The sequence below is a fragment of the Hippocampus guttulatus genome, chromosome 17 (genome assembly GCF_054856545.1).
Source record: "Hippocampus guttulatus isolate MCC_2025c chromosome 17, RoL_Hgut_1.0, whole genome shotgun sequence".
In the NCBI taxonomy this organism is placed as follows: domain Eukaryota; kingdom Metazoa; phylum Chordata; class Actinopteri; order Syngnathiformes; family Syngnathidae; genus Hippocampus; species Hippocampus guttulatus.
Window position 1 is genome coordinate 5,533,372 of NC_141277.1, and position 26,843 is coordinate 5,560,214.

Here is a 26,843-nt window from a genome sequence, read left to right on the forward strand (position 1 = left end):
TGTATATGTTTTGATACTGCTCCATGTTATACTATAGATATTTAGTTCATAAAGTGAGAATCACTATCTGCAAAGGCAGAATGCTTGGCAGAGCGCTCACTGTGTAGTGTACGTCGTGTCCGTTGGCCGCTGCGGGGATCGTCTACTTGCACTTTTACGAGTCGCCATAGGTTGTCGCTGTTGTAGCAGGAAAAAGACGCCGGTTGACAGCCGGGAGAAGCAAAGCAAACGCAGCAGCTCGACTCCCTCCCGACAACTCTTACCTACACAACACGAAGGGCGAGGTGGGATCCGTGTATGTTGACAGTGCCGCACCACTTGGTCCTTTTTGGAGCGAAAATCAGAAGGTAAGAATTCTCGCAGTGTTTGTGATCAGAAACATGAATGGACGCTCTCGCTTGTTCCGAGGAGACAGTGGAACGGTGAGTTTGATGATGTTGGTAAATACATTATGTATGTCTGAATACATGACCTCAAATTGAGGTAACAGTTAAATCAGTGAGTTCTCGTGTTAGTTAGAGTAATAATATTAAATTAATACGAGACACAAATCAAGTCAATGTAGACACCCACTGACCCTTTCATTAGGTATCCAAAAATCAGTCCAGTTTTGATTGTCACTCTCTTCAATTGTGTACTGTAAATAATGTATGTATTGACATATGCATATTTAAAAACTGCTACATCATACTGAAATTTTGAAAGCATCTGAATATATACGTAAAGCAGGCAGCACGTTGCATTGTGGTAATACGTCTGCCTCACATTTCTTGATGTTCTCAGTTTGAATCTCAATTTCCAGGGCTACTCTTGACTTCCTTCCAAGAACATGTATGTTAGTTTTTCTAAACACTGTCTAAATAACAATGAACTGTGAACGTTTGTCTAATGATGACTAATCCAGGGTGTATGAGACATCTCTGACCAAAAGCTTTCTTCGGTTCACCAAAGATTCTTAAGTGTTGATAGATTTGAATGTGAGTCTGAATGCTTCTTTGTATGTGCATGTATTGTATTGCATGTATTGTATTGTCTGTGCCCTGTGATTGGCTGGCGACCGATCCCAGGTGTACTTTGCCTCACGCCCAAAGTTCGGCACAGCCACGACCCTAATGTGGAAAAAGCAGTATAGAAAATGGATGGACAGGCTGTACAGTGAAAGTTGTTATCATGTTGGCCTCCAGCCGAGATGTTCTGGTCTGGGTTTGTATCTTACGTTGGTTTTCTCCTAGCTCCTTTGCACATTCCAGAATGATGCATGCTGTGATTTACTACTCAACAGGTAAGCAGATTCAAATACAGATGTGCAGGAAATTCAGACACACTGTACCGTTGTTAACATGATCATTGAAGGACTGGCAATTTTGGCCACTAGGCTTTTCTGGTGTTTGCATTAATGGCACTGAAATACGCAGCAGGCTAACCATTGTATTTTGCTAAATGTCTCAAAATCAGCCCAAGCAAACATTTTATACATTCTTGTGAGAAAATGTGTTCACAATCCCAATTATGGACATTTGTTTCCCAGCTGTCCCAGTAGACACCTTTGAAATCAAGTTTAGACCAGTGGCCACTGTTGGAGTAACCTGGGCCTTTAAGACGGGGCGGGGCTTCCACCGACAGGTCACCATTCACGTGACTTATTTAATAAAAAAAAAAAAAAGGTGTTGCGGTTTGGTTCAGTAGGAAATCACTCAACCCAAAATGGTAAGATACGTTTGTTACGTCCGCTTTTCTTTGTCAGGTCAAATTGCGTCAAGATTATCTTTTTGATTCGATCCTTGCATGCTTTGTTTGTCTGCTTTGCTTTGTGTCCGTGAGGTTTTGTTTGCTATCTCGCTTACCGTTAATTGCTGTTCGCAATCGACGGTGCAAACACCTGCTGGAGTAGAGTTTAAACGACGTGGGCAAAAGTTAGGAAGTAAAGACTTGCAATTGCAGAGGTGTCCATGCTTAGTTCTGTTTTGTTGGAGTGTTGCCACCTCATGGTTGTTCGGCTGCAGTGGAAAGTATAAAAGATGATTTTGCGTTACCGCTTGAGATAGCCATGCGGCGTTTTGCTTCCTGGTTCGGCTGCTGGGGGTTGTAGTCCTTTTGTTCCGTTCCACTTGTATGGTTTCTCAGGGGATTTTTTTTTCAAGACTTTAAAGGGCCGAGATCAGAACTATCAATAAATAAAGACGAGTTGAGACAAATTTAGGTTTATTCAGATTTCTTTTAATATATTGGACTTAGTTGTGGATCAAGGGTATGGCACACACACATATGACTCTGAAGGAGTCAACTTCTGCACTCCTGGGGCTGCACCCGAAGGGGGGACTACTAATAGACCCTCAGAGTGATTTAAAAAAAAAATTGTTGCAAATAATGGCGAGCCTGATGAACTTACTCACTCTTTGATTTATAGTTCAAATGAGGCCTTAATTTGTGCAAATGATGGACGTTGACACACTAGTGACCATTGATTGGGAGGAGGAGAACTGCTGTAAATGTTTAGTAGCTGTGATCAATTGATGTTGAGTATGAATTCCAGTAATTTTGATACAACTCTTTAATCTGACCTCTGTTTTTGTTCAAGACAGCCTCATCCATCCGTCACTAGAATGATTGACAGATTAAGGAGCAAATGCTCCATATGAGGCATCATTGAATTGAAACGCTTTCATTGTCAAAGATTAAGAAGCTCATAGGAACGAATGTTTCCTTTTAAAAGGAATTGTTTGCATTTTTTATGAACATTCTCATTGAGGATTTTACCATCCAGCCCGGCAGTGTTGTTACACAGTCCACTCTGGTTCCCATTAGCAAGGAAGCACATGGGTTACCTGCACCGGCCATCTGCTATTTAAGAGTCAACAGTAGACTGTTTTCTCCCAAAGTGCTGGATAAGAAACGAAAGCAAAAAAAAAGAAGGGCAGCAATGACTTCAAGCTGCTGGAAGTTTGACAACATGTGGGAGAATGAATTGAAGAATGAAAAGATGCATGACCACAGAAGAGTGTAGTGTTTGGAGTCAAGAACACATTAGGCCAACCTGCGTCAAGATTTTAAGGGGCAGAGACAGAGTCAAGACTCGCTCCTTCAGGAGTCTAGATTGAGTCAACAACAAGGCACTAAGGAGATGAGGACAAAGTCAAGAAACCAAGTCTTGAACAGGTATTGACAAAAAAAGTTGAAGAAGCCAGAGGTCGAAATCAAGTGAAGACTTTGAGGAAGCGAAACCAAGTCGAGAGCAAGATTTTCAAGACCATGTTCACTTCAACTTCCCACATTGATGTGTTTTGGGAAATGTGGGGGAGAAGCTGGAATGTCTGGCGAAAACCCACACAAGCAAACTGGAAGCTCCACACGGGTACTTTTCAACACCAAATCTCTGAACTTTGAGGCGGACGTGACACTCAAGAGCTCCTTTTAGTAACTCGTGTTCATTTGAATCTGATGATTTGATGGGAAGCTCCCTGTCCTTTTTCTTTCTTTTTTTTTTTTTTTTCGTAAATTCCAAAAAATGATACGAACAAAAAGAAGACTATTATGTCGGCACTCTCGTGACAGATATCACATCGACCCTGGAACACACACTCGAGCGTTTTCACTTTGACGGCATCGTGACGAAAGTGATATCCAAAGCTAAAAGCTGTATTGATCCAACCAAGACCGGGTGTTCGTTTTCTTTCAGCGGCGGTAGTGGAAGGTCTAGATTCTGGCATAAACTGGTGAAGTGTGTTTGACCTCCAAAAGAGGCACGCTAATTGACACTCTGCTGGACACCATTTGCACTTTGTAAAAGAAACCACATGACAACGAATCGGGTTTTTTGAAATGATCAAACGTGATCGCCCAAGTCAAGACCTCGAATTGAAGGCGCTGAGACCAAGGTTCTGCTATAAAAAATAAAAACGCTCCATCTCTGCCCCACTGAGTAGTCTCGATGTGTGAGGTTAACCCTTCGCTTTACGGGCATGACAGCCACTTGACGTCGGCAAAATCGCGTGGCGGCCCGGAGCCAAGTGATGATTTATGATGGAGATAACTCATAACTGTGAAGAATGTCAAAAATGTCTTCCAGTACGTTTACGACATGAAGTAGAATTTAGTTGGAAGTCACCCCCCCCCCTCCCCCGCCCTCCACAAACACACCAAAAAAATTCCAGTTTGATGTATGTGTTAGCATTGGGACTTTTGATCAGATTCGTTATGATCATTTTCGATGTAGTTTATCCTGTTTAGGATCATCGCAAGAAGCCTCAACCCATCCCAAATATTTTGTGGTTCAATCTGGAGTTTTGAATTATTGAAGACATTGTTCTGCAAGCAGCAACACTCAACTCTTGAACGGCGCCATAAAGTTCAGCTTTACAGATACCATGAACACCCAACTTGAATTATTTCAAGTAGCGCTCAACATTCTTTCCGTTACAGGTTTTGCCTTCCCTCTTGCAGACTCGAACTATTTGAGAGACTTTTTTAACCAAACATAACTTTCAATGTGCATCCCGAAAATGGCTTTGGAATTTTCTTTGACTATTTTTGAAATTTATTTCTTAAAAAAAAAAATAAGTGCATGGCGAGTTTGATTCCCATTTTGAGAGCCATGCTAACATGTTGAAACATTCTTCTTTTCATTAATGACATTTTTTTGTGTGTCCTTGCTTACATTCAAGCACATACCAAGGAGAGGAAGAAGCAATCGTAGCAAGAAGAGGAAGAAGAGAAAGGATGTTCGTTTGATGAAGTGCCTGGTGTCATCGCGTTGTTCTGGGTGAGTCACGATTTTAGTTTCGGCACGTATTTCTTACTGTTACAATTGACAAAGAAATGGTTGCTAGAAATGTTTTTGTTTTCCATTGAAATGTTTTAGGAGGCTAACTATAGTGAGTGACTACTTAAAAATACATATCGACTCGATTTCAATCGAGCCACTGCTTTTAGCTTTACTCTTGTGTCAGTACTCTGTGTTCAATATAAAACGGTATTTTGTGATGTGGGATTAAGTTAAAAGATGTCCTCCAATGGTGAGTTGTGCGGGCAATTTGCACGTCTGTCCATGTCGGCTCCCTTTTGCTCCTTTGCTCGCTCGCTCGCTCCTTGGTGTTGCAGCTCTCACATTGTGACAGCTGCGCCGTTTTGTTGATTCCGCCAACAGGCCGAATGAATTTTTTTTCCCTGCTTGAGTGCGACTGAGCCTTTGTGGTTTGGCCTCAAGTGACGTTCACGCGTGGCAGGTCTTCAGTGTGCCGAATGTTGTTGGGGATGTTGAATAGTGTCGTTGTTCTTTCGTGGCTTGGTCACTGTGTGTTTTATTTTTTATTTTTTATTTTTTTTTTTGAGCCACCGCAACTCGCTCGAAGAGTCAAGGACAACCTGTTTTGTTTTAAAAACATGTTAGTCACTGTAAAATGTGAGCCGACAACGAAACACTGCTTTAAGATACAAGCTTGCGTATCTCAAATCATCTTTTCCTATTCACATGAATGAAAATGCTATTAATCGGTTTCAGCTTCACCCAATAAAGAACAAAAATGTTTGTAATTTGTCTTTTAATAAGAAAAAAATGCACTCTATATTAGTATACTTAAAAAAAATACAGTAATGACATAATGTAGAATGTAAATAAATTAAACGACCTTTTGCTATGTTTTTATGTCACTAAAAATTATGTAAATGCTATAACACCACTCAGGTGTGTTTCTATTCCACGGATTTCATTGGTCGAGGGGTTGTATATTGATTGGCCTTATAGCAAAAGCGAAATACAACTAAACTGTTCTTAGGCATCTTGGGAAACGCTGCTCGATGGGGTTTATGTCTGGAAAATGACTTGACGGATTTGAAACCTCCCACTTGCTAACATAAATATTGGAACTGGTGAGTTGAAATCAAATGTGCTGACTTTGAAGCATTATTGTTGTTTCAAATGAATGTGGGTTAAAAAAAAGGAAGAAAAAAAAGACTGAGCCACACAATATTGGCCCTTCGTCCGCTGAAAGCTTCATCTTTAGTTCCGCTGCTGTCAAACCCGAGAAGGGCCCCCTCTTGCTCGACTGGCTGCATCAGCGGCTCTGAGAGCTTTAGCTAGCCCGGATCAGATGACAAAAAAAAAAAAAGAATAAAAGAGCGAGCTAACCTGCCACAGGTCGGATTGTTGTTACAGGTGCGGTGGCAGGGCAGACTCAGCTGTTCATGATGCCCGCATCACAGAACTCCATCCGGCTGCGGTTTCGCGTGACCGGTTGCCCGTTAACACGCCAGGATTCACAGATGAGGAATTTTTTTTTGGAAGGTTTTCCTTGTTCCGATCCATTCCACAGCGTTTTCCCAAGCAAGAGTGGTTGTTGTCAATTAGAGTTGGTGCACTCCCATTTCATTGACTCTGCCAAAGCTCAAATGAGCCCCAAATCAGAAGATGACAGATGGGCAACGATAAATTGCCTTTTTTTTTTTTTTTGCCTGTGCCATCTAACGTGGGCAGATAATGGCATCCAAGTTTGCTGATTCTTTTCTCAATTCTGGGAGAGTTTAAATATAATTAGCCCCATATCGAAAACTGACTAATTGGATTCAAGGTGAAACTTCTTCAACTCAGGATTGATATAAAATCGGTGTTTGAAAATGTTTATTTGACTGAAGCCGCAGGTAACCTCCACTGGCTCGACTCCTTCGCTGGACTCGGAGGGCGTTAAGGTTGCGTTACCCACGGCTCGACATCCCGCTAGCACGTACGCTATCTGCAGGGAGAAACGATGCTAATCATGTCACTCCGGAGAGAGCGAACTGGCCGCGCCATCTTGATTTTTCTCCCGGTAACCCTCTCACCGTAGGCAGTACATTTTTGCTTGAGATCAAGCAAATAATAAGAAGAAGGGAAGGGGAGGGGGGTCGGGTCAGAAACAGAATCCTTAGGGGCCGCGCTAGAGCTAAGTCCCTTAAATTGAACCTTCATTGGGGGGTTCAAAAGGACAAGCTAAGATGTGAGGAGGAAGGGGAAAACTGTCGTTCCTCTGGTCAAGACAAGCCCCAAGGCTTCCTTCTCAGGGATCTGACTTCTGTCTGAGTAAACATGTCTGGAATGGTGCGTGTGTGTATGTGTGTGTGTGTGTGTGTGTGTCAAGTGCACTCCATGTGAAGTGTAGCTCACACACTCTGGAGGTGGAGGCATGATCGGGATAGAGTATCAGAATGTCTCGCTAGACTCCTGCGCCGCACCGTGACTGTGTTTGGTATGCGACTCGGTGTAAGGCACACTTTCAAAACACGCTGCGCCATCTCCAAGCTACGGTCCAGTCTGTTGTTGATGTCACTTCTTTTGCGCGGGTTCCCCCCCCCCCCCCCCCCGACCCCCCATTAGAAAATATGTTGCCGTCATTCATACAACCAATATTGACTGTCCAGGGCATTTCTTGTTTTTGACTGTTGGTCCCATTCACCAAACTGCAAAAAGTGTATCGGCGGCTGCGGCCTTCCTTTGCCCACATGTGAGTGCATTGCAGCAACTTAAATGGGTCGAAATTCAAATCATCTAAAATATGGCTAGTAGTAGCGCACTCTAGAGATCTGCGAAACGGGCAGAAATTTCGATCCCGATACAATCGATTTAGTATTTTTCTCTCAAATAACATGAAATGAATGGCGCTTTTCAGGGATCCTTCCTCTGTTTATTTATAAAATACAGATTTCATTCCCCCCCTCACCCCCCTCCCAAACTATACCGTACGATGGATGTTTTATGTCGTTTCTACGACATACTCAATCATAATTCATCGACATAGTGATAAGTGACTCCAAAGGTGCCCTGGCCCCATCTGGTACCTTTTTAATAAGCAGCTTCCGTTGCAACACAAGGGCGATAAGGAGACAACACACTCCGCTCTCCATGTCGACGCTCGGCCTTTTTGACAACCCCCCCCCCCCCACACCTTCCCCCCTGGGAGTCAAAGCCGCAACGGGCAACCCGACACCCATGATGTCAAGCCTCAGAGAGATCGCCGACTACCGAGCGTCAATCAGTGCTCCCAAGCGCACCCCCGAAATCAGCCGTACAAAATAACGCCGGCGATTTTGTTTTCACACTCGAACAGCTGTGCAGGATTATGTCCGCACCACATGGATAAACCGGGCGACCCAGAGGCAAGGATTTGGGTGCTTCCAAATTGCAAAAAGGAACGAGAGAAAATGCTCTTGCTGTGCGAATTTGAGTTATCCTGATTTCAAATCCACCTCGAGCTGTTTTAAAATTTGTCTTGAGCACCCCCCCTATTTTAAAAAAAAGTTATTATTATTATTATTTTTTGCATCAATCCCTCTTGACGAGCCGCAGTCTGTCCCTCTTTAGGCGAGGGTCCACCCTGGACTGGTCACCAGCCAATTGCCGGGCCTATTTTTATAATCCAGTCAAATATCATGTATTGTGTTATATTGTCAGCGGCGTGTCGGCATTCTCGCTTTGTTCCATGAGATCACAGTGGTGGCAGATGCCGGACAAACGGGGAGCAGCTGTTGACGCTCCGTCTTCTCCGGTTACAGACGCTGGCAGAGTTTGCCGCCCGCCCCCTCGACGGATGGGCACGGGGGGCACGCCGCAGGCCCTTAATCGTGTTTGTTCTACTGCGCTGGGCACGCTTCTCCTCGGGGGGGTTCGCGGGGGGTCGCCGCCGCGCTCCGCTAGTATTCCTGGCACAAGAATAGAGGGATGTGGGCCACGGTGTCAAACGAGAGTGCGGGTGGTGACAAGACATAACACGCAACTGGTCACTCTCTCCCAGGACCCATGGCGCCATCGAGTGCCCTGCAGTCAAACGTCCATCCGTTTTTCTTTCGCGCTTGTCCTCGTTACGGTGGCGGGTGAGCTGACTTTTGGCAAGAGATTTTTATTTTTATTTTTTTGCACAGCCGTTAAGATTTTTTTTTCCTCGCGCCTATTATTTTTGGGTGTAATTCCACTGTCGAACACTAGATGGGGGCACCCTATTTTGTGTGAAGGAAGGAGAATGAGAACAGCCGAGTTAGTTTTTGCACAGGAAGAATGTCAAATCCTCTTGAGTCCTGCTTTTTACGCCAACAGAAAGCAACGGCGGCACGTTCATTTTCGAATGTGCATCTCTGGGCTTGATTATTGCTACTTATTGTAACATGATACGTTTGTTAGGTTGTATTGTATTCTTTTAGATGTGTTTAAAGACCTTAAGTGATCTAGTGTTGTAAATGCAATAAAAACATACCTAGAAGGGATTTCTATACTGCTGGATGGTGTCGCTGAACACATTGCGCACAACTCTTCAGACAAATTAGGCCTCCGGTTGTATAATTGTTTTTTAGAAGCGCTGCCTCACATTATAAGTGATATAGCGTTTGTAGCTAAAAATGCTAAATAATGTATCAGGTAATACACGATGATATGACAGGGGTAGTAAATTATACGCCATGAGACGTCTTGTAATATCAAAGCATAAGAGCACGCCGGTGCATTTATACGAGTGCTTCTTCAGGTTTCGGAACTGATGAGCCCATTAAGACAACTTTGCCGTTTTAGACTTGGTATGTAAGTGACGTCTCACTGCTGCCCGAGCGCGCCCGCTTTCAGCTTTTTGCCCTCCGACCATGCCGGCACTCACGCCGGCTTCCCGTTAAGTGAAGGAGTTGATGTATCAGAGATGGATAACATTTCCAGCACTTATCGACTAGTCAGCGGCGGCCCGACATGACACCGCATCGGGATACATTAGCCGAGGGAGGGAGGGAGGGTGTGTGATGGGGGGGACTTGACAATCTTCCCGAAGAATAGAGTGGTTTCCCAAGTGAGGAGGGCAAGATGTTAAAGCACGTGGTTGTCCCGAAGCGGGGCATCGATCTCGCCGCGCGCTAGTTCCTGTTTTCATTGCAGGAGGGCAAAACAACGCTGCCAATTGCTGCATATCTAATGCCGTCTCATCTCCGGGGAGGGTCGCGTTCACGATGATGTCGAATGGCGCGGGACTACGGTGAAATCGTGCTTCACCAAAAATGCGCCACGAGTGAACACTGGCACTTGGGGGAAACTTTGAGCAGAAACAGGCGCAGGGCGGTGGTCACAGACCTGCTGCTGGCTTTGCAGTGGAAATACGTGCGCGGGTGTTAGCATGCGCGTTGAATTTCGATGAGTGTCTCTACAGCAGAAAGCGAACAAGATGAGCTGTCGCAATGGCCTGCCGAGGCTCAAGCTACACGCTGTCAAAGTGTGTCTGCCAATCAGGTCAATTTAATCTGATTGACAGATGGACCATCAGCCCCCCCCGCCCCCCCCCCCCCCATCCTTGGAGCAGATGGTTTAACAATCACGTCGACTATTCTGGAGGGAAAAATACTCTGGTCTCATCTGCTCCTATTTGAGCTGAGGCATTAACTCAGAGGAACCCCCCCCCCCCCTTACCTGAAGAGGAATTCGGTGTCCCCCACACAGTAATCTTCCGTCATCCTCCATCACCTTCCTTGCAGTTAATAAATAAATAAATACATAATAACCTGTGGCGGCCCGGTAGTCCAGTCGTTAGCACGTCGGCTTCACAGTGCAGAGGTACCGGGTTCGATTCCAGCTCCGGCCTCCCTGTGTGGAGTTTGCATGTTCTCCCCGGGCCTGCGTGGGTTTTCTCCGGGTGCTCCGGTTTCCTCCCACATTCCAAAAACATGCATGTCAGGCTGATTGGACGCTCTAAATTGTCCCTAGGTGTGAGTGTGGGCGTGGATGGTTGTTCGTCTCTGTGTGCCCTGCGATTGGCTGGCAACTGATTCAGGGTGTCCCCCGCCTACTGCCCGGAGATGGCTGGGATAGGCTCCAGCACCCCCCGCGACCCTAGTGAGGATCAAGCGGTTCGGAAAATGGATGGATGGATAATAACCTGTGAACAAATAACAGTCAAACAATCCCAAATGATCCGTTATGGATTGTTGTACGACATCATGTGTAAAACCAGGAAGTAGCTCGCTTGAATTGACTTTGACCCGCGTGGACAGCTCAATCCTTAATATCATTGCAAACACTAAAGCCGCTGCTTTACGACGCGTGTTATGAAATAAAAAGCCGGAGATAGAGCTTTTATTTATTTATTTATTTTAACGTTTGCTGACAGATCATCGCTCCCTCTTCCATTGGTTCCCGTGGACGTTGGGAGAGCTTTAATTCACCAAAGTGAAGAACATTTCAAAGCACAAAAGAATCGGCGCGGCGTGTTATTTCCCTGATAAAGCCCTCCATTGAAGTGTGTTTCACGGTGCCTGCGTTGCATTGTGACAGCCCCCTTGCACGCTCACGCACACACACACACACCAAACAGCAGATGGAAAAAACATGCACTTTGACAAAAGGTCACAGTTTTGTTGCTGAGCTCCAGCTTGGAAGTACTTTAAAGACCTGGACAGCTGTGGGATTGGCACGTTTTGCGAGCCGCCGTCTTTCCGTGTGTCCGCACAAAAAGAACTCTCATTTAAAGGAGTACAGAATACTGTATACATTTGAGTTCACATTTTAAAACCGGTCCCAGATGTCTTAATAACGAATCTTTATACCGTTTAGTTGAAATACCTGAAGGATGAATGATTACAGCAACTTTTTTGTGTGTGTGTTTTTTTTTTAATGCTGAGCTGAGGCAGTGAAAACAGTAAAAGGGTGTCTTGTATTTTCACTAGTGGAGGCAGCACTTCATCATTAAGCCGCACATGCATGACTGAATTACAGTTGGCAATCTAAGAAGCAGTGAAGGGCTACTCGCATCCCTTGAATTCATCATCGCACATTGAGGCCTTACTCGCAGCGTGACACATTTTGGGAAATGGGCAGCTCACCCCCAAAAAAAAAACAAAAAAAAAATCTTTTTTTTTTACCTTATTCATGACTAGACAGGCACTCTCGAGTAGGGCAGGAGCAATAGATCGTGTGATTGAATCAGCTGCTGTCAACCTCTTTGTAATTGTACTTTTATAAATCTGCAAAAAAAGTGGTCCGTTTTTTGCAATTTTTCTCTCTGGTAAAGTTAAAATGACTGCAAATCAGAAAATTCAGCCTCTAATTCATAGGTTTAAGCACTAAGGGCCAAAAGTTATTTTATGCATTATTATATGTTTTTTTCTTCAATCGGCCGATCAATCGGTTATTGGGATTTTTTTTTTTTTCTGCCAAATATCGGAATCAGCATCAGCCTCAAATAATCCATCTCGGTCGAGCCCTTTTCTCGAGACCCAACCATTTGTACACAAACAACCAAAGAGTCCATTTTAAATATTAATTTTCAATCTTTCAGTTCCGGTTGTGTGCAACGATTTTCCAGTCTCCTCGTGATCATATTTGACTCTCCTCAACTCCGTCGCGATGTTGACAGGCGGGCCGTGGGTTTTTCTTCGACAAATGTTGCAAAGTAATCACGCGGCATGCCACTGTGTTTGCTACATCAGCGTAGCACACTTCACGCCGGTCACACAAAGGAGCTTTATGCTGTGAGGTGAAGAAGAAGAAGAGGAGGTGGGGGTGCGCATGGAAAATGTGCACAGAAGACGACCCCCCCCCCACCCCTGGCCCCCTCTTCCTCCTCCTCCTTCACTTCATTCACTCCAACAACATGTAATTGAAGTGAAGCGACGCCTGATATATGAGCGATGGGACATGTCTGGAATCTTTCTGTCGGACGGTTGATGATGCATTTAGAGCCCCTGGTGGGCCAACTTTTGTGCCATATTTGATTTGGGGGAAATAGACAGACGTGCCAACTCTTAGATTCTCATAGATGAGGTAAAAAAAAAAAAGCTGTGTAAAGTTGTTTATTTTAATCCTCATTATATATACATATACTCCTCAGTCACTCCTTTGCTCATTGCTGACAGTCGCTGAAACAAAACAACTCGTCCCTCATGAAACCTTTCCTGCATCTCTGATCCAGTGTGCAAGCGCACCAATTAATGCTCATTAAGGACCGTGTGATTATGGTAAATACGCTGCAATTTTCCCCCTTAATGATGGCCCTTCTTCCTTCTCCCGAACCAGGCAGGAAGCAAATGCTCGCCTTTACTTGTTCAGCGTCTTCTAATTGAATTTCATTTGGGTCGAATGTTATCTGGGCCTGTATAATATTATAGTCCATAAAAAGAATCATAAAGCGATGATGCAATGATAGAAAATGTCAAGAATAGAATATTTCCTGCCACATTTCTGGGCTTTCATTCAGTGTACATTGTGCTGCTCCTTCTGGTGTCCTTGCTTTGGCTCCCTGGCGGCAGTATGACTCATTTCTGCACTACCCTAAAATTCCACTGGATGGCGCAGGTATTAAATTTATTGCTTCCAGTGTTTTTTTCAAACCAAATAATCTGTAAGACATTTCTCTTTGAAGGGTAATTTTCGGTTGAAACTCGTTTTAAGTGTGTGTGGTTCATCAGAAGCTAATGCTAATCAACGCGGTCAGCAAAACTCAGTCCTATAGCATCGTAGCGGGGGCGCACTCATGCTTGGGGGTGGTGGAGTTTTTCGGACAGTGTAGTCCCAACTGTCACTTGAAAGTTGGTCTGGATCTTCCCCCAGTCGAGCAGATCACTTGGAGAAACTTAGTATGGGGACTGTTTCTGGATACACGACCTCCATTGGAACACCCCATTGTGACATCACAACGAGGTGAAATTCTGAATGGCACATTTTAGGAAATTGTCAGAAAACAAACTATTGACACGACCTGGTTGTGGTTTCACACTTGGTCGGTGACGCTTTGTTCGCGGGCTGTTGAAAGCATTTTCCCCGCAATATGCTCATATTTTTGCTGTCCCTCTCTTTGGTTGGTGACGCAGCTCTTGGAGTGATCAGTCTTACATTTGGAGGTGGTTGGGCGCCAGGAGTGGTTGGGCATGAACTTTTCACCCCCACCCTTTGCCCTCATATAGTGCCCCACCTCCCATAGTACTAACTCTATCTCTTATAGGGCCATCAAATGTATTTATCCAAACAAATAACAGCTTTCTGTTTCCATGCACTGCTTTTTGTTTGTGGCAGGCATGTAGGTGTCAAGATTGTGTGTTGGCATGCGTTTTTGTGACATGTTGAGGCTTAATGAGAGCAGGCAGGTGTGAGGGTCACGGCCAGTTTGCGGTTCGACCCCCCGCCGTCCACTCTGGTCTGACCGGCGGAGGAAGTCGCTAATTAGCGCCGCTTGCTGACGCGGCCCCTGCCGAACCCACCATCCCCTTCGTGAACGCTTGTGCTTGTTTTCCTTCTTTCTTGTTATTGTTATTGAGTCACAGTGCATAAATAGGCCGACAATTAAAACATTTTCTCATTATTCTTGACTTTGTATCGTCATTAAATTTTTCCTTTTGTTCCAAAAATTTGACTTGATTAGACCTCCGTCGCAATTTTATTCGTTTACAAATACGAGACTTAAATGTTGGTATTTGCAAAACATCCACAGTTTTTCTTGCCCCCCATCGGAGCCTTTGGCAGGCAAACAGCTGCGTTGCCACGGTAATAAACTTCACTGGGTGACATCACTTTTAACTCCGCTAATCTTCCCGATTTCACGGAAGCTCGGAACGTTGGCCGTCCGACACACATTCCGACGTCATCATCTGTCCTCTTTTGTTTGGCGGGTTAGCCTGGATCGCTCCCACTGCTCTGCTTGTACACCGTGAACACGATGAAAGGCCCTTTTTTTGCTTTGAAAATGAAATTTGAAGATTGTCACGGTGCGTTGGGGTAATACGTTAAGTATTAGCGCGAGCTCTCCGTTTCATAAGAAAATGTTTGTCTAAGAAATGGAGATGGAGTTTTGGGACTGTACAAAGGAGCCACCTTCATGTCAACATTACACAACAGTATCGTTGGATCGTGGCATTTTGTTGCGCTATCCGGCTAGCAAGCTAGCTATATCCTCAGCTCGGGAGCCCGGGAACTAGCTAACCACCGTGCTAGCTAACCAGCAAGCCAGCAATACAATCTCGTTCCAATCCAGTCTATACAGTATTTTTAAAAATTTCAAACACATTTCTTCTTCCTCTTCTTCATAATTATTATTATGTGGTATATTAATTAGCTTCCCCCCATAGCAGTTACACAATTAGTTAAAAAGCAGCAGTGGTGGTGGGGTGGATTCTTGGGGGCGGCGGGCAGAAATGTCTAATTCATACAAAAAGTATCATTCAAAAATTGTCCTGCTCCAATGAACACAACAGGGGGGCAAAGGAAGTTTTCACTGGCAGTCTGCCCCACTTCCAAGCCCCATCTTATGTCTTACCCTGACTCCCCCGCCCCCTCCTTCCCCCCACCTAGTGACTCTCACTCCCGCCTTCCAGTCCCTCTCTGGGGGCTCCACGCTGGGTGTGTGCTGGAGTGCAGAAGACCATGTGAGGTGCACTGACCCATTCTCTTCAGGCCCCCCGCCCCACCCCCCTCCCTTACCCCATGCCGCGAGGTTGCACAAGCACAAATGGAGCGGCGGGGTTGGGGTGACATCTCCGCAGCCCCAGGGCCCGTGGAGGTGCAGCTCCTCACACTTGGAGTGGAAGCAGGAGGCAGGAGTGCTGAGGCCCATTTGGCTCCAGCTGCTTTGAAATGTTCTGAGCATCACCAAGAATTCAAATCTGCAACTTTGAATCATATCGCATCCCATGTATCGAGAGATGTCACTTTAATTCACATAGATCCTCATCATTTTACTATCATAAAACTGCGAAATTAAAAGTATTTTAATTGTATTGATATTGGTGTTATTTTCATAAATGTGCGATTTTTATGCCAAGAATTTGGCTGTTTACTTTCGTCCACCCATTGGGAAGAGATTGTATCTCACAAGAATATTTGACATATTTGTGATTTAATTTTATTTATTTTATTATTATTTTTTTTTTAACTCTCAGTGAACTTGATGTAATCTGGCTAATAGCTGGTTTAATCCTCTTCCGACATACATATTGACGGGAGGAATGTGTCCCCATTGTTAACGTGTGTGTCTGCGTCGCGGATTAGCGGCGAGTTACAAAGTGGCGGTTGCTGCGCCTGGAGGTGCGAGCTCTAATCGCCTCCTCATCACCTGACGCCACACCGCGGCTTCTGCCCCGTTCACACACACCTCCGGTGCGCGCACACGCGTTGCAATCGCCTGCTGTGTAAACCTCTTCGATCCCAATTAGGAACATTTTTGGAATTTATTTTGCAGGAATATGAGAATACCGTATTTTCCTCACTATAAGGCGTATAAGGATTATAAGGTGCACCTTCAATGAATGGCCTCTTTTAAAACTGTTTTCATATGTAAGATGCACCGAATTATAAAGTGCATGTATAGAAGCTACAATCGTGGCTGCGGTTGTGTTATGTATCCACTAGATGGAGCTACGCTAAAGAGAATACAATACAATAGAGCTTTATTTCGATAGCGCTTTCACGACCGCTGCAGCTGTAATGAAGCGCTTTAAGAACATTTAAAGTACAGTACTACGTCCAAGACATCGGTATATTGATCCGTATATAAGGCGCATCGGATTACAAGGCGCACTTCTCGGCTTTTGTGAAAATTTGAATGCTTTTTGGTGCGCCTTATAATGCGGAAAATACGGTACTTGTAATAATCAAGTTGTGTGTGGATGTGCAACACAGGAAAAAAAATGACGGAAAGAAGCCTTTCTCTCCAAAAATTATTTTTGAGGGCTGTCACGATACGATCTTTTTAGCATAGATTAATTGACCGATTATGTCATCGAATGGATTTGTATGTGGGTGTCCGTAAACAGGACTTCCAGTGAGTCGATATCTCCGCTGCCCCGACGCTCTTGTTGCCTCCCTGTTGACAGTGCGTTGTGCGGTCAACGTGCGCTCAGCTGTTGACTCACTGGCAGAAAGGGCCGGACACCCAGAGAGAAGTAACACGCCCGCTTCATACCCCCCCCCCCCCCCCCCCCCCCATTTTGCCTTTCTCTCCCAGGCTGTCTGTGTCGGAGTGGCGCAAGGAGGTAGAGGAACGGGGAGGGCTGCAGCAGACGTGTTCGGCTTCGACGAGTTCTTGATTGCTGCGGGAGGATTTGAAAAGCGGCGGTGGCGGCAGCGGTGGCGCAATGCTGGCCTGGCACGCTCTGCTCCTGATGACGCTGCTGAGCCCAGGATCGCAAGGTGAGTCCAGACAAGTGTGGGCTTCTCCGGCGGGTCATCCGTACGAATGTTTCGGATTTTGCACAGTCACTGTTGTTTTTGGGGTTTTTTTTCTTATTTGCTTTGTGTCGCAAGTGAAAATTGAACTTTCAAGTCATCTTTTTTTGCCTAATGCTCAACTGCTGTTAAATTCTTGAAAACACAACATTCTTGTCTATGACGCAATCTCTTAAAATTGCATAAAAAAAGAAATCGTAACCCTCGTAAGAGCAAGCCGCTGTGCCTACGTAGCCTGGGCAACTTTCCCATCAAAGGCAATGCAAGGTTGGAAATAGCTGATTTCGACCATTTTAACCAATTTTCATGAAATGTATAATTTTTTTTTCAACACCAAAGTGTGTGCTATCAATTTGAATTTTTTTTTTTTTTTTAAAGTCTTGCGAAAGTTGAATTAGTAATTTATAATCAAGGTCCCAGTTCGATCGCAGTTCTTGTATGACGTTGAGAACTCTTTCATGTCCCGCTGCACACTCCTGCTTTGAATCGTTTAAAGATGGGCAGCCAGTTGTCTTTTTACGATGAATGCCAACAGTGTCCTGCTGGCCTGTAGGGTTGTGACAGGCGGGAGGGTCTGTGACCCCCCCACCCCCCATCCAGCCCCTCAAGTGGGGCACCTCGGCATTTGTTCTCTTTCTAGTCAGGAAAATGATTGACAGCCGACAAGATTTGTATTCAAAACACTTGAGCGGCACATTAGACACGACTCGCGCGTTCCCGTGGGAAGTGAGTCGCGAGTCATACCTACAGTTGAACACCCATCACTGCAAATTTTTTTTAATTTTTTTTAAGTGCATTTATTTTCATATTCTCAATGTAAGTACTCATTACAATGGGTAATTTTGCATGGAAGTATCTTTTTTTTTTTTTTTTTTTTAAATGGTCACCTGGTCCAGGTTACTTGTGACTATCTCGCTCCTTTTTTGTGCCGCTCTTTCTGTTTTTGTGAGCCACCATTCAAGCCCACAGACGTTGTCGTGGAGTCGTGCTAAAGATATCGACCAGTTGTAAAGTCCAGTCGTGACTGGGTGCTGGCTTGAAACTTTCACAGTCGGTGATGAAATGCCTTGCCTCCTGTGCTGCTGCAGCTGATGATGTCGACGAGTGCCTCGCCGTAACAGGTCCCTCGTCAGTGTGCAGAGCATCATCATCATCATCACTTCTGTGCAGCACTTTCTTAGCGCTACGGTTCCTTTTTAAAGTGCTCTATAAATACTGTTGAGTGCACCATATAATCCATGTGACTTTATGACTACTGGACTATAATATGCCGATAGCACGACGCCATTACTTCTAAAACCCGAGTTTCATTATTCGTCTACATTTTCATACTGACCGAGTTCTAATGATGCGCACACCAAAAAACACTTTGTAGTGCGATTGACCCGATTGCCTTAAGACGCCAAAACAACCCCCCCACCCTCTTTGTCGTACTTCCTCGCCTATTTTGTGATCTGATATGTTGAAGGTCTCTCCAACGAGTAAAACATGTGGGAGATTGTCCATAAATCTGAGCGGCGCAGTCTTTTACACCAGCCACCTGTTTCTGTCGGCTGGCTGCTTCGACTCACACACATTCTTGGACTACTCGAGACCTTCCTTGCGTTTGACATTAGTGTCGTTTGTACAGTTTCGGTTGGGCCCACCGCTGAAGTGTTTGTCGAAGGAGCCTCCTCCAAACGTTCGGTGAGCACACCCGTATTTTCCGCGCGATAAAGGCACACCTAAAAGCATTGCATTGGGTGGCAGAAAAATGATCGAAATGTTATGCCTACTCAGCCCATGTCTAAGTGCAGGTCAACACCAGCGTAGAATAGACAGCTACCCTGATGTGACGTATTTCATTCAGAAATGATTGCTTGGTATCAGTCCGTAAGTGCCGACTTATCGTCACATATGTGCGCCCGGTACTGTATGAGAGTCTGGTGTGTGGCATTTCAAGCCAATGAAATGAGTCGCTTGGATTGCCCATTAAAGTCAGCTTCGACCACTCCCACAGCGGCGCAGCCCTCGCTCCCGCAGAACCGCCGGCCCGCGCTCTTCTGCATTATTACCAACTCGCCTCTGGGCAGAGTTATGCTGCACTGGATTTATGCGAGTCACAACAATGGAGCCATGAAAGTGATTAGAAATTGCAGATTGATTAATTGACTGATTTTAGTGACAGATCGCCACCAAAGAAAATCTGCAGGATGGTGCGGGTGCGATATAATGAAGCGACACTTCACTGGGGTTTGTCCTAGCATTTACTGTAGTTTATTCTTAACTCATTCACTCTCAAAGACGTTTTTAAACGTCTTTTCAGACTTGGTCCAGAATTGGCTGGTACTGAATGAGTTAAAGAGTTATTTGTCCATGTGGAGGCTTGCCTTCATGATTCTCCAAAACCAGCGTCTTAGTTTGTAGCCTGTCTGTGTTTGCGTGTTGTCTTTTGTGGATATAGCACCTCTCTGCAAAACTAGCACCCGCGCGCCACATTTCTCAGCCAGCCAGCGCAAATTTGACAGGAGTCGGCCCGAGAATGCGCGGGATCGCAGGGCAGGCAAGTCCGGAATCATCTTGTCAAACGATGACCGACACTTCTGCGCCTTCTTCATCCTCAAGGCTGCACGGTCACGGCTGGTAAACACGGAGCAGGTTGCCGTAACAGTCGAAACAGATGACTCGGAGGGGGGTGGAAAAGGAATTGGAATGCGCTCTTCCGACACATTGACGCGCACGTACATCCAATCTTTGAAGCCCGTTGAGGGGTTAAGCGGCGCGAGTCTGAGGCCTGAGGATGAATTGACCCCCTTGGCAGGGTGCTCCCTGTCCCCTCTCGGGGTCGGAGTGCACCCCTGAGACGCATAGACGATGTCTCTTTTGAGCGGGAGATTTATGAGGGCCACCTGGAGAAATTTATCTCCCTCGTCATCCTCCGCGCTTCCGAGGATGTGATTGAGTGGTCGTCAGGGTGGGAAATTGGCACTCGGGGAAAACGAGCATGATCGTTTTTTCAAAACCGTCAAAACTCCATCAATCAGTCAAGCTTTATGGGCAGCAAAGTGTGTGTGTGAGATTGTGTGCGCGCGCGCTCAATGAGATTCTTGTTGTCATTTTCTATGTGTACTGAGAATGTGGCGTTTTCTTCAAAAGTGTATCTCTGTATGGTGAACGATTCGACTTGTTTCAAATCGATGTAGGTGGCATCTTTTTAAATCAAAACCGATTTTTCCAATTAAAATCATTTTTTGTCGCACCCTATTACATATACACATTTTAGGGTTTGGGTATTCAAAATCAAGGGAACACGAAAACCAAGTCATGTCTGTCTTCATTGTTTGTGCCCGTTTACAAGTCACACTCTTCTGTATGCAAATCATGACGACAAGACCACTCCAAAAATCGAAAATGGATGGTGAACTTCATTTCTGCAAAGAGGATTAAATTACGTAATTCATTTATTTGATTCTCCCACATGTCAAAGATGAGTAAAGCATAGAACATAAGTTAAAGAATGAGTCATTAATTGTTTCTGGTGGCTTATGTCCAAAGTCGAGGTGTTGAGAGCGTTTCATCATTCATGTGGAGAACGCTCAATTGTTGAGAAATGTCAATAACATACTGTACATCCAGTGTGTGTGTGTGCGCGCTTGTGTACGTGGAGGAGCAGCCTGTGGAATGTGTGGGGGATGGAGATCAGATTTCGGGGTGACCTTGAATGCGGCCGTCGTCTGTCTGTTGGCTGCGCTTAACACCAAACTGTCTCAAGACTGACTTTTTCCCCCTCTTTTAACAATGAGTTTAATTATATCACACTCCAGTATCATCATGCTTTTTGGTTGTGACAGCTTGAAACGATTTATTTTTGTGTTTGTAAAATGCTGCACATTACCTACTCTCAGCTGTTCCTAATATTTCGCATCAGATGTGTCGATTTTCGCCTCTTTGATTCTATCGATCGATCGATCGAGATCTATCTATCTGAATGAATATGTCTCGTCTCTTTAAATTCTATCTTGCTAGCTAGCTTGCCGGCTAGCTGCGCCGACTCTCGTCCCTTTAATTCTATGTAGCCCATATCTGTACGCACTGTGTTGAAGTGCAATCCAATAATGTTGTTGACTTGTTAAAAACGTGGAAATTGTTCTGGAAGTTGATTTTTGCTCTGGGGTTTTCTGATCGTGTTTGTTTTACCTTTTAAACTGAGCATGGACACTAGTTAAAATCCGAATCCCGCAGTGGGAACCGATCGTTGTCCTGCGAACTGAGGATAAAGACGCGAGTGCGTCTTTTAGATGAGTGGGGGTGTGAACGTGGGCAAATTCTCCCACCTTCACATGCTGTTTTGCGTTTGCAGCCTTGCCCCGAGCTCCAGACAGGATCACAAGAGGGAGTATCATTGCCCTGATAAGGTTTTGCTTTGCATGCGACCCCTCCCGCCCCCAAGAAAATATGACGTCAGCTTTCCTTGAATGACCTGCCCCTGCGCTCGTTGATAAAAAACAAACGCTGATTCAAGGTGAAGTGTATCTAAAAAGGTTTGATGACCTCATGAAGCATTCCACTATTTATTTTTTATTTTTTTGCATGGTGCACGCGCTTTGTAGACTTGCAGATGCTGATTAAAAAAAGACGCCAAGGTCGCGTTCGGTAGATCAGAAGGAGTGTGCAACCCTCCCATCAACGTAGATTATTTGAGAAGAACACGTAGTACAATTTCAAGAGGACAACAAAGGCGCTTCTTTTTTTATCTGATCGACTTCGTTTTTAATGTTGGTGTTTCATAGGATGGTACGAAATGAATCAACATATTTTTAAATTAAAAACTCTGTGACTGTACACTGAACGATCCCGATAAAGACTTCACTAATAGACTATTAGTAATAGTACAGCTCGCATATTGTATCTCAGATGTACGTAAATAGGCGGCAATTCTGCCAAGCGGTAGTTGCAGTGTGCATTCTGTCCGCTAGAGGGTGCACCAGTACTAACAATAAACACTTTAACAGGTGGTCGTTTTTCATTAAAAACAAACAAAACAAAACAGTTGGTCAGTGTTGGGTCATAGAAGTCCATTTTGTTTTCTTTTAGTTTTTAATCAGTTTCTTTTAAATAGAAAAAATAGATTTCCTTTTAAAGAGGTATTATAGTGAGAAGATGCGTAGTTTGATGTCCCGTTGTTACAATGGGTCTTCCCTTCCCGGTCTGTCGGCATCATCATGTTGGTCGCTTGAGTCGGCACACTGGATCCCGTTACCACGGAGACGCTGGCAAAAACTGCCCCCTTTCATCCCGGTTCTTGCGACGACCCTTTTGACCCTCCCATTTGTATCTCCTGACTTTGAACTTGTGTCTCTTGATGTTTTCAGGCAACTTGTTGGACAGCTTGCTGCTGAGGAGTGGCTGGAAGCAGGAGTCGGAGCGGAAGGCCGAGGGGAGCGGGAGCAGCAGCAACAACAGCAGCAGCAGTCGTGCAGCCGCCGTTATGGCCCAAAACATGTTGTGGTGTCACTGCACCCACCAGTGCCCCGAAGACTCCTCGAACAACAGTTGCATGTACGCTACAATACATTCATTCTGCACAAATTATAAACACTTCCAAATCTCATCTGAACATGGGTGCGCAAGAATTTTTAGATCCACTGAAGGGTGAGTTAAATTGTTGTTGGTCAGGACGGACGGTTTCTGCTTCACCATGGTGGAGGAGGAAGAGGAGGGCGGTCTGGCCGTCTTCACGTCAGGCTGTCTGGGACTGGCTGGGTCAAAGTTCCAATGCAGAGTGAGTAGTCTTCTCCCCATGTGTTCTTTATGTACCTAATAGTGGGCGGGGGGTCTCCAAAACCCATGTGAATGGGAAAATAGCTATTGATTGAGAAGGTCCACCTGTACAGTACTGACGAGTTCATTCAACTTTTCTGCCCGACCGATGTCAAGTCTGACTTACAATGCTCGGATGCGTGTGTTATTGCCGGCTAGGATACGGCGAACCCTCGCTTCCGGAGAGCTCTGGAATGCTGCACGGATCGGGACTATTGCAACCGCAACCTTCACCCGACTCTTCCTCCCTTGCGGACCTCAGGTGAGAATACACGAGGCGGTTGTCTTCCGGCCAAGGCGGCAAACTCAACACTGACGAGACGTAACATTAAATTGAGCGCGGATGGTCGTTTGTCGATGTGTGCTCTGTGATTGGCTGGCGACCAGTTCAGGATGTACTGCGGGGGGCACAGGCTCCAGCGCGCCCGCGATCCCTGTGAGGAGGAGCGGCTTTCGAAAATGGATGGATCATGGAATCGGAATCCTTCAATGCTTTTCACTTCCCATCCCTAACCCCCCCCCCCCCCCCCCCCCCAAGTCCGTTTTCCGACACAATATTCAACACCGCACATGAACCGGGAGGCCTCTTCCCAAATAAATGCCGTTTTTCAAATAAACATCTGACACTGTCTACAGTTGAGCAAGTAAATGTCCCCTTGGCTGCAGTTTCAGGAAATGCGACGTGGGAAAATGAACGAAAGCTTATTGTTGGGCTGCAGCGGAGCATTGAGGGGTGGGCAGTCTTTGGGGTGCAAAAGGGGGTTGGGGGCGGAGGGGGGGGGGCGTATATTGCAGGCGACACAGAACCTGCTGGCTCGGCTTGGTCTCTCACCCTCTAATGAAAAGGACGGCCTCTCCCCGGGGCCCGCTTCAGTTTCCTGACGGATGCGAGATGTCTGTCAGTCCATCTGTTTCGCGCTCGCTCTCCCGTCACGTGCACAATGACACACAGGCGCACAGTTTTCCCGCTCCTGCACTCGGTGCCTCACTTTTATTCTCCATCAAACACTTTGGTGACAACAGGTTTGTGAAGTTGCGAAAAGTGTTGTTTGTCCCGTTTGCGTCTATTTCTGGATTTTTGGTTGTGATTTTATTTGAGTACAATTCACCTATTGGATCTCATTACCAGTGTGTATGAGTGACAAGCTCATGACGGGTTGAAAGTTTAGAGCCCCCGAGCTGCTTCTGGAGGCATGTCGGTGTGACATGTGATCTTTGGGGCATTCAGGAAGGGGATGCGATCGATTCTCGGCTTGCGGGTGCACAGAGGGAAACTCATATTTGGAAACTTGGCAAAATGTTCTCAAGACACTAAATGTTTTTTTTTGTTTGTTTTGTTTTGTTTTTTTAGATTATGTGGACAGCGGTTCTCATTACTTGGCTCTCCTCATTTCCAGTACGGTCTGCGGCATTTTCGTGGTCATCGTCTTCATCATCTGCTGCATCAGGTAACGCTTCAGCTCTGTTTTGTCACGAATTCACGGATCATCAGGGCAAAGTATTTGTACTTTGTTCCTGTACTTCAGTTGATTTCTTAGGTCTGGAATATTGATCTTTCTGATGACTTTTTAGTTTTGCTCCCTCAATTTAAAGTCTGGTAACTTTTACTGCTGGCATTGTCAAAACAGGGAACCTAAAATTAAACCTTTTTTTCCTCTTTTGTACAAACATGAATTTCAGACTACTTTTTTTTTTTCTTTTACTTAAATATTTATTTTTTAACCCGCAGCGTATCTGTACTTCTAACTTGTAGGTACAAGCGGCAGGAGTCGCAGCCGCGCTACAGCATCAACCTGGAACAGGGCGACTCTTACATCCCCCCGGGGGAGTCACTCAAAGACCTCATCGAACATTCCCACAGCGTCGGCTCTGGTTCGGGCTCAGGGCTCCCCTTACTGGTATGACTACGTCACTGCACTCTGCGTGGAAGTCCGCCTTTGTTGGCTCTAAATAAAGCAACGGTGTTTATTTATCTTTTTGCCGGTGTCACCAGGTTCAGCGCACCATCGCCAAGCAGATTCAAATGGTGAAGCAGATCGGGAAGGGGCGCTACGGGGATGTGTGGATGGGCAAGTGGCGAGGAGAGCGAGTGGCTGTCAAAGTGTTCTTCACCACCGAGGAAGAGAGCTGGTTCCGGGAGACGGAAATCTACCAGACCTTCCTCATGCGACACGACAACATTCTGGGTGAGAGGTCGCCAGCGATGCGCAATGTTGATATGGCCTCAAATTTTTTTTTATATGATGGGGTGGTGGATGGGGTTTATTTTGATTTAAAATGCTTTAAGAATAAAAATGAGAAAATAATTTAAAAAACAGTAAAATAAATTATGTTTTCGAGTTTGTTTTCTTTACACATACTGAAAAATAAATGAAAATTAACATTTGAAGGTAAAAAAAAACATTTTTTTTGAACAACCCTTACCAAAATAATAAAAATCCGAAAATGATAATGAAAATTAATTAGTAAAATGACTCACCCTCTGGAGATGCAAAGAAGAAAGGGAACAGCTAGCATTTATTATGATTATTATGATTATTACTACTGCGACTATTTCCGCCTTCCTTGGTATTGCTGGAATTCCCGAAGATGGACATTTTTGTCACGCATTTTATTTTTTTGAACATTGCTACCGTCAGGCTTCATAGCGGCCGACATTAAGGGCACGGGCTCATGGACGCAGTTGTACCTGATCACCGACTACCACGAGAATGGCTCACTCTACGACTACCTCAAATGCAACACGCTGGATGCCAGGGCTCTGCTCAAGTTGGCCTACTCGTCCATATCGGGCCTGTGCCACCTGCACACCGAGATTTACGGCACGCAAGGCAAGCCGGCCATCGCCCACCGAGACCTCAAGAGCAAGAACGTCCTGGTCAAGAGGAACGGGACATGCTGCATCGCGGACCTTGGCCTGGCTGTCAAGTTTAACAGGTAAACGCTCAACGGTTGTTTTCTTGGTCTTGGTCGTTGTTGAGATTTCATTTTCTCTGGTCTACCGCCAGCGACACCAATGAGGTGGATGTGCCGCCCAATCTGCGGGTGGGCACCAAACGTTACATGCCTCCCGAGGTCCTGGACGAGACCTTGAACAGGACTCACTTCCAGTCCTTCATCATGGCCGACATGTACAGCTTTGGCCTCATCGTGTGGGAGATGGCCCGACGCTGCGTGTCTGGAGGTAACGTTCATTCGATTGAATATGCTTAACCACACGCTAATAATTGTTGGTGTTTGTGTGATGCACCAAGGCATCGTGGAGGACTACCAGCTACCCTATTATGACCTGGTGGCTTCTGACCCCTCTTATGACGATATGAGGAAGGTGGTCTGCCTCAAGCAACAAAGACCGGCGTTTGCCAGCAGCTGGGCCACTGATGAGGTATTTGTACACCATTGATCACTTCCATGATGAGTGCGACATAATTTATGTCTGAGCTTTTGTTCGTCTTCTTCAGTGTTTACATCCGATGGCAAAACTGATGTCGGAATGCTGGTCACACAAGCCGGCTTCTCGCCTCACCGCCTTGCGGGTGAAGAAGACCCTCGCCAGGATGTTGGAGTCTCAGGACATCAAGCCTTGACACACGTACGCACACGCGCACACAAGAACCATACTACTAAGACCCATTGGACAGGGGGAGGAGTTAACTTGCCTTTGTGTTGATACCATTGTGCTTTCTATGAAAGCTGAGTGGCTCTTCAGGGGAGCCAGGGGGGACACCAACCCCTTCCTCGACAGCCAGGCACCCGTATTTATATGTGCAGTCTTTTGTACTGTTGATTTTGTCTAGCCTAGGAACATAATGCTCAGTGACCTCATTAGGGTCATGATCAGTTGGATTAAATTAATTGAAAAGTAAATGTATGTTGCTTCCTCTTTCATCAGCGTTGGTTT

At 45.4% G+C, this 26,843-nt stretch overlaps 1 protein-coding gene across 1 annotated transcript; it reads left to right on the forward strand.

Moving 5' to 3' along the window:
- Positions 1-212: 212 nt before the first annotated feature.
- bmpr1bb (bone morphogenetic protein receptor, type IBb) lies at positions 213-26,809 on the forward strand. The gene is made up of 13 exons (XM_086134295.1): positions 213-347; positions 4,662-4,759; positions 16,923-17,107; positions 22,495-22,681; positions 22,799-22,904; positions 23,102-23,204; positions 24,294-24,390; positions 24,696-24,840; positions 24,936-25,128; positions 25,582-25,879; positions 25,951-26,126; positions 26,197-26,327; positions 26,404-26,809. The coding sequence occupies exons 3-13, from the start codon at positions 17,053-17,055 to the stop codon at positions 26,527-26,529; spliced, it is 1,617 nt and encodes a 538-aa protein (XP_085990421.1). The 5' UTR covers positions 213-347; positions 4,662-4,759; positions 16,923-17,052; the 3' UTR covers positions 26,530-26,809.
- Positions 26,810-26,843: the final 34 nt, after the last annotated feature.

Coding starts and splice junctions, on each gene's coding strand:
- bmpr1bb (XM_086134295.1), top strand. CDS start 17,053: ATGCTGGCCTGGCACGCTCTGCTCCTGATGACGCTGCTGAGCCCAGGA. Junction 17,108..22,494: donor GCTGAGCCCAGGATCGCAAG/GTGAGTCCAGAC, acceptor TGATGTTTTCAG/GCAACTTGTTGGACAGCTTG. Junction 26,127..26,196: donor CCGACGCTGCGTGTCTGGAG/GTAACGTTCATT, acceptor TGATGCACCAAG/GCATCGTGGAGGACTACCAG.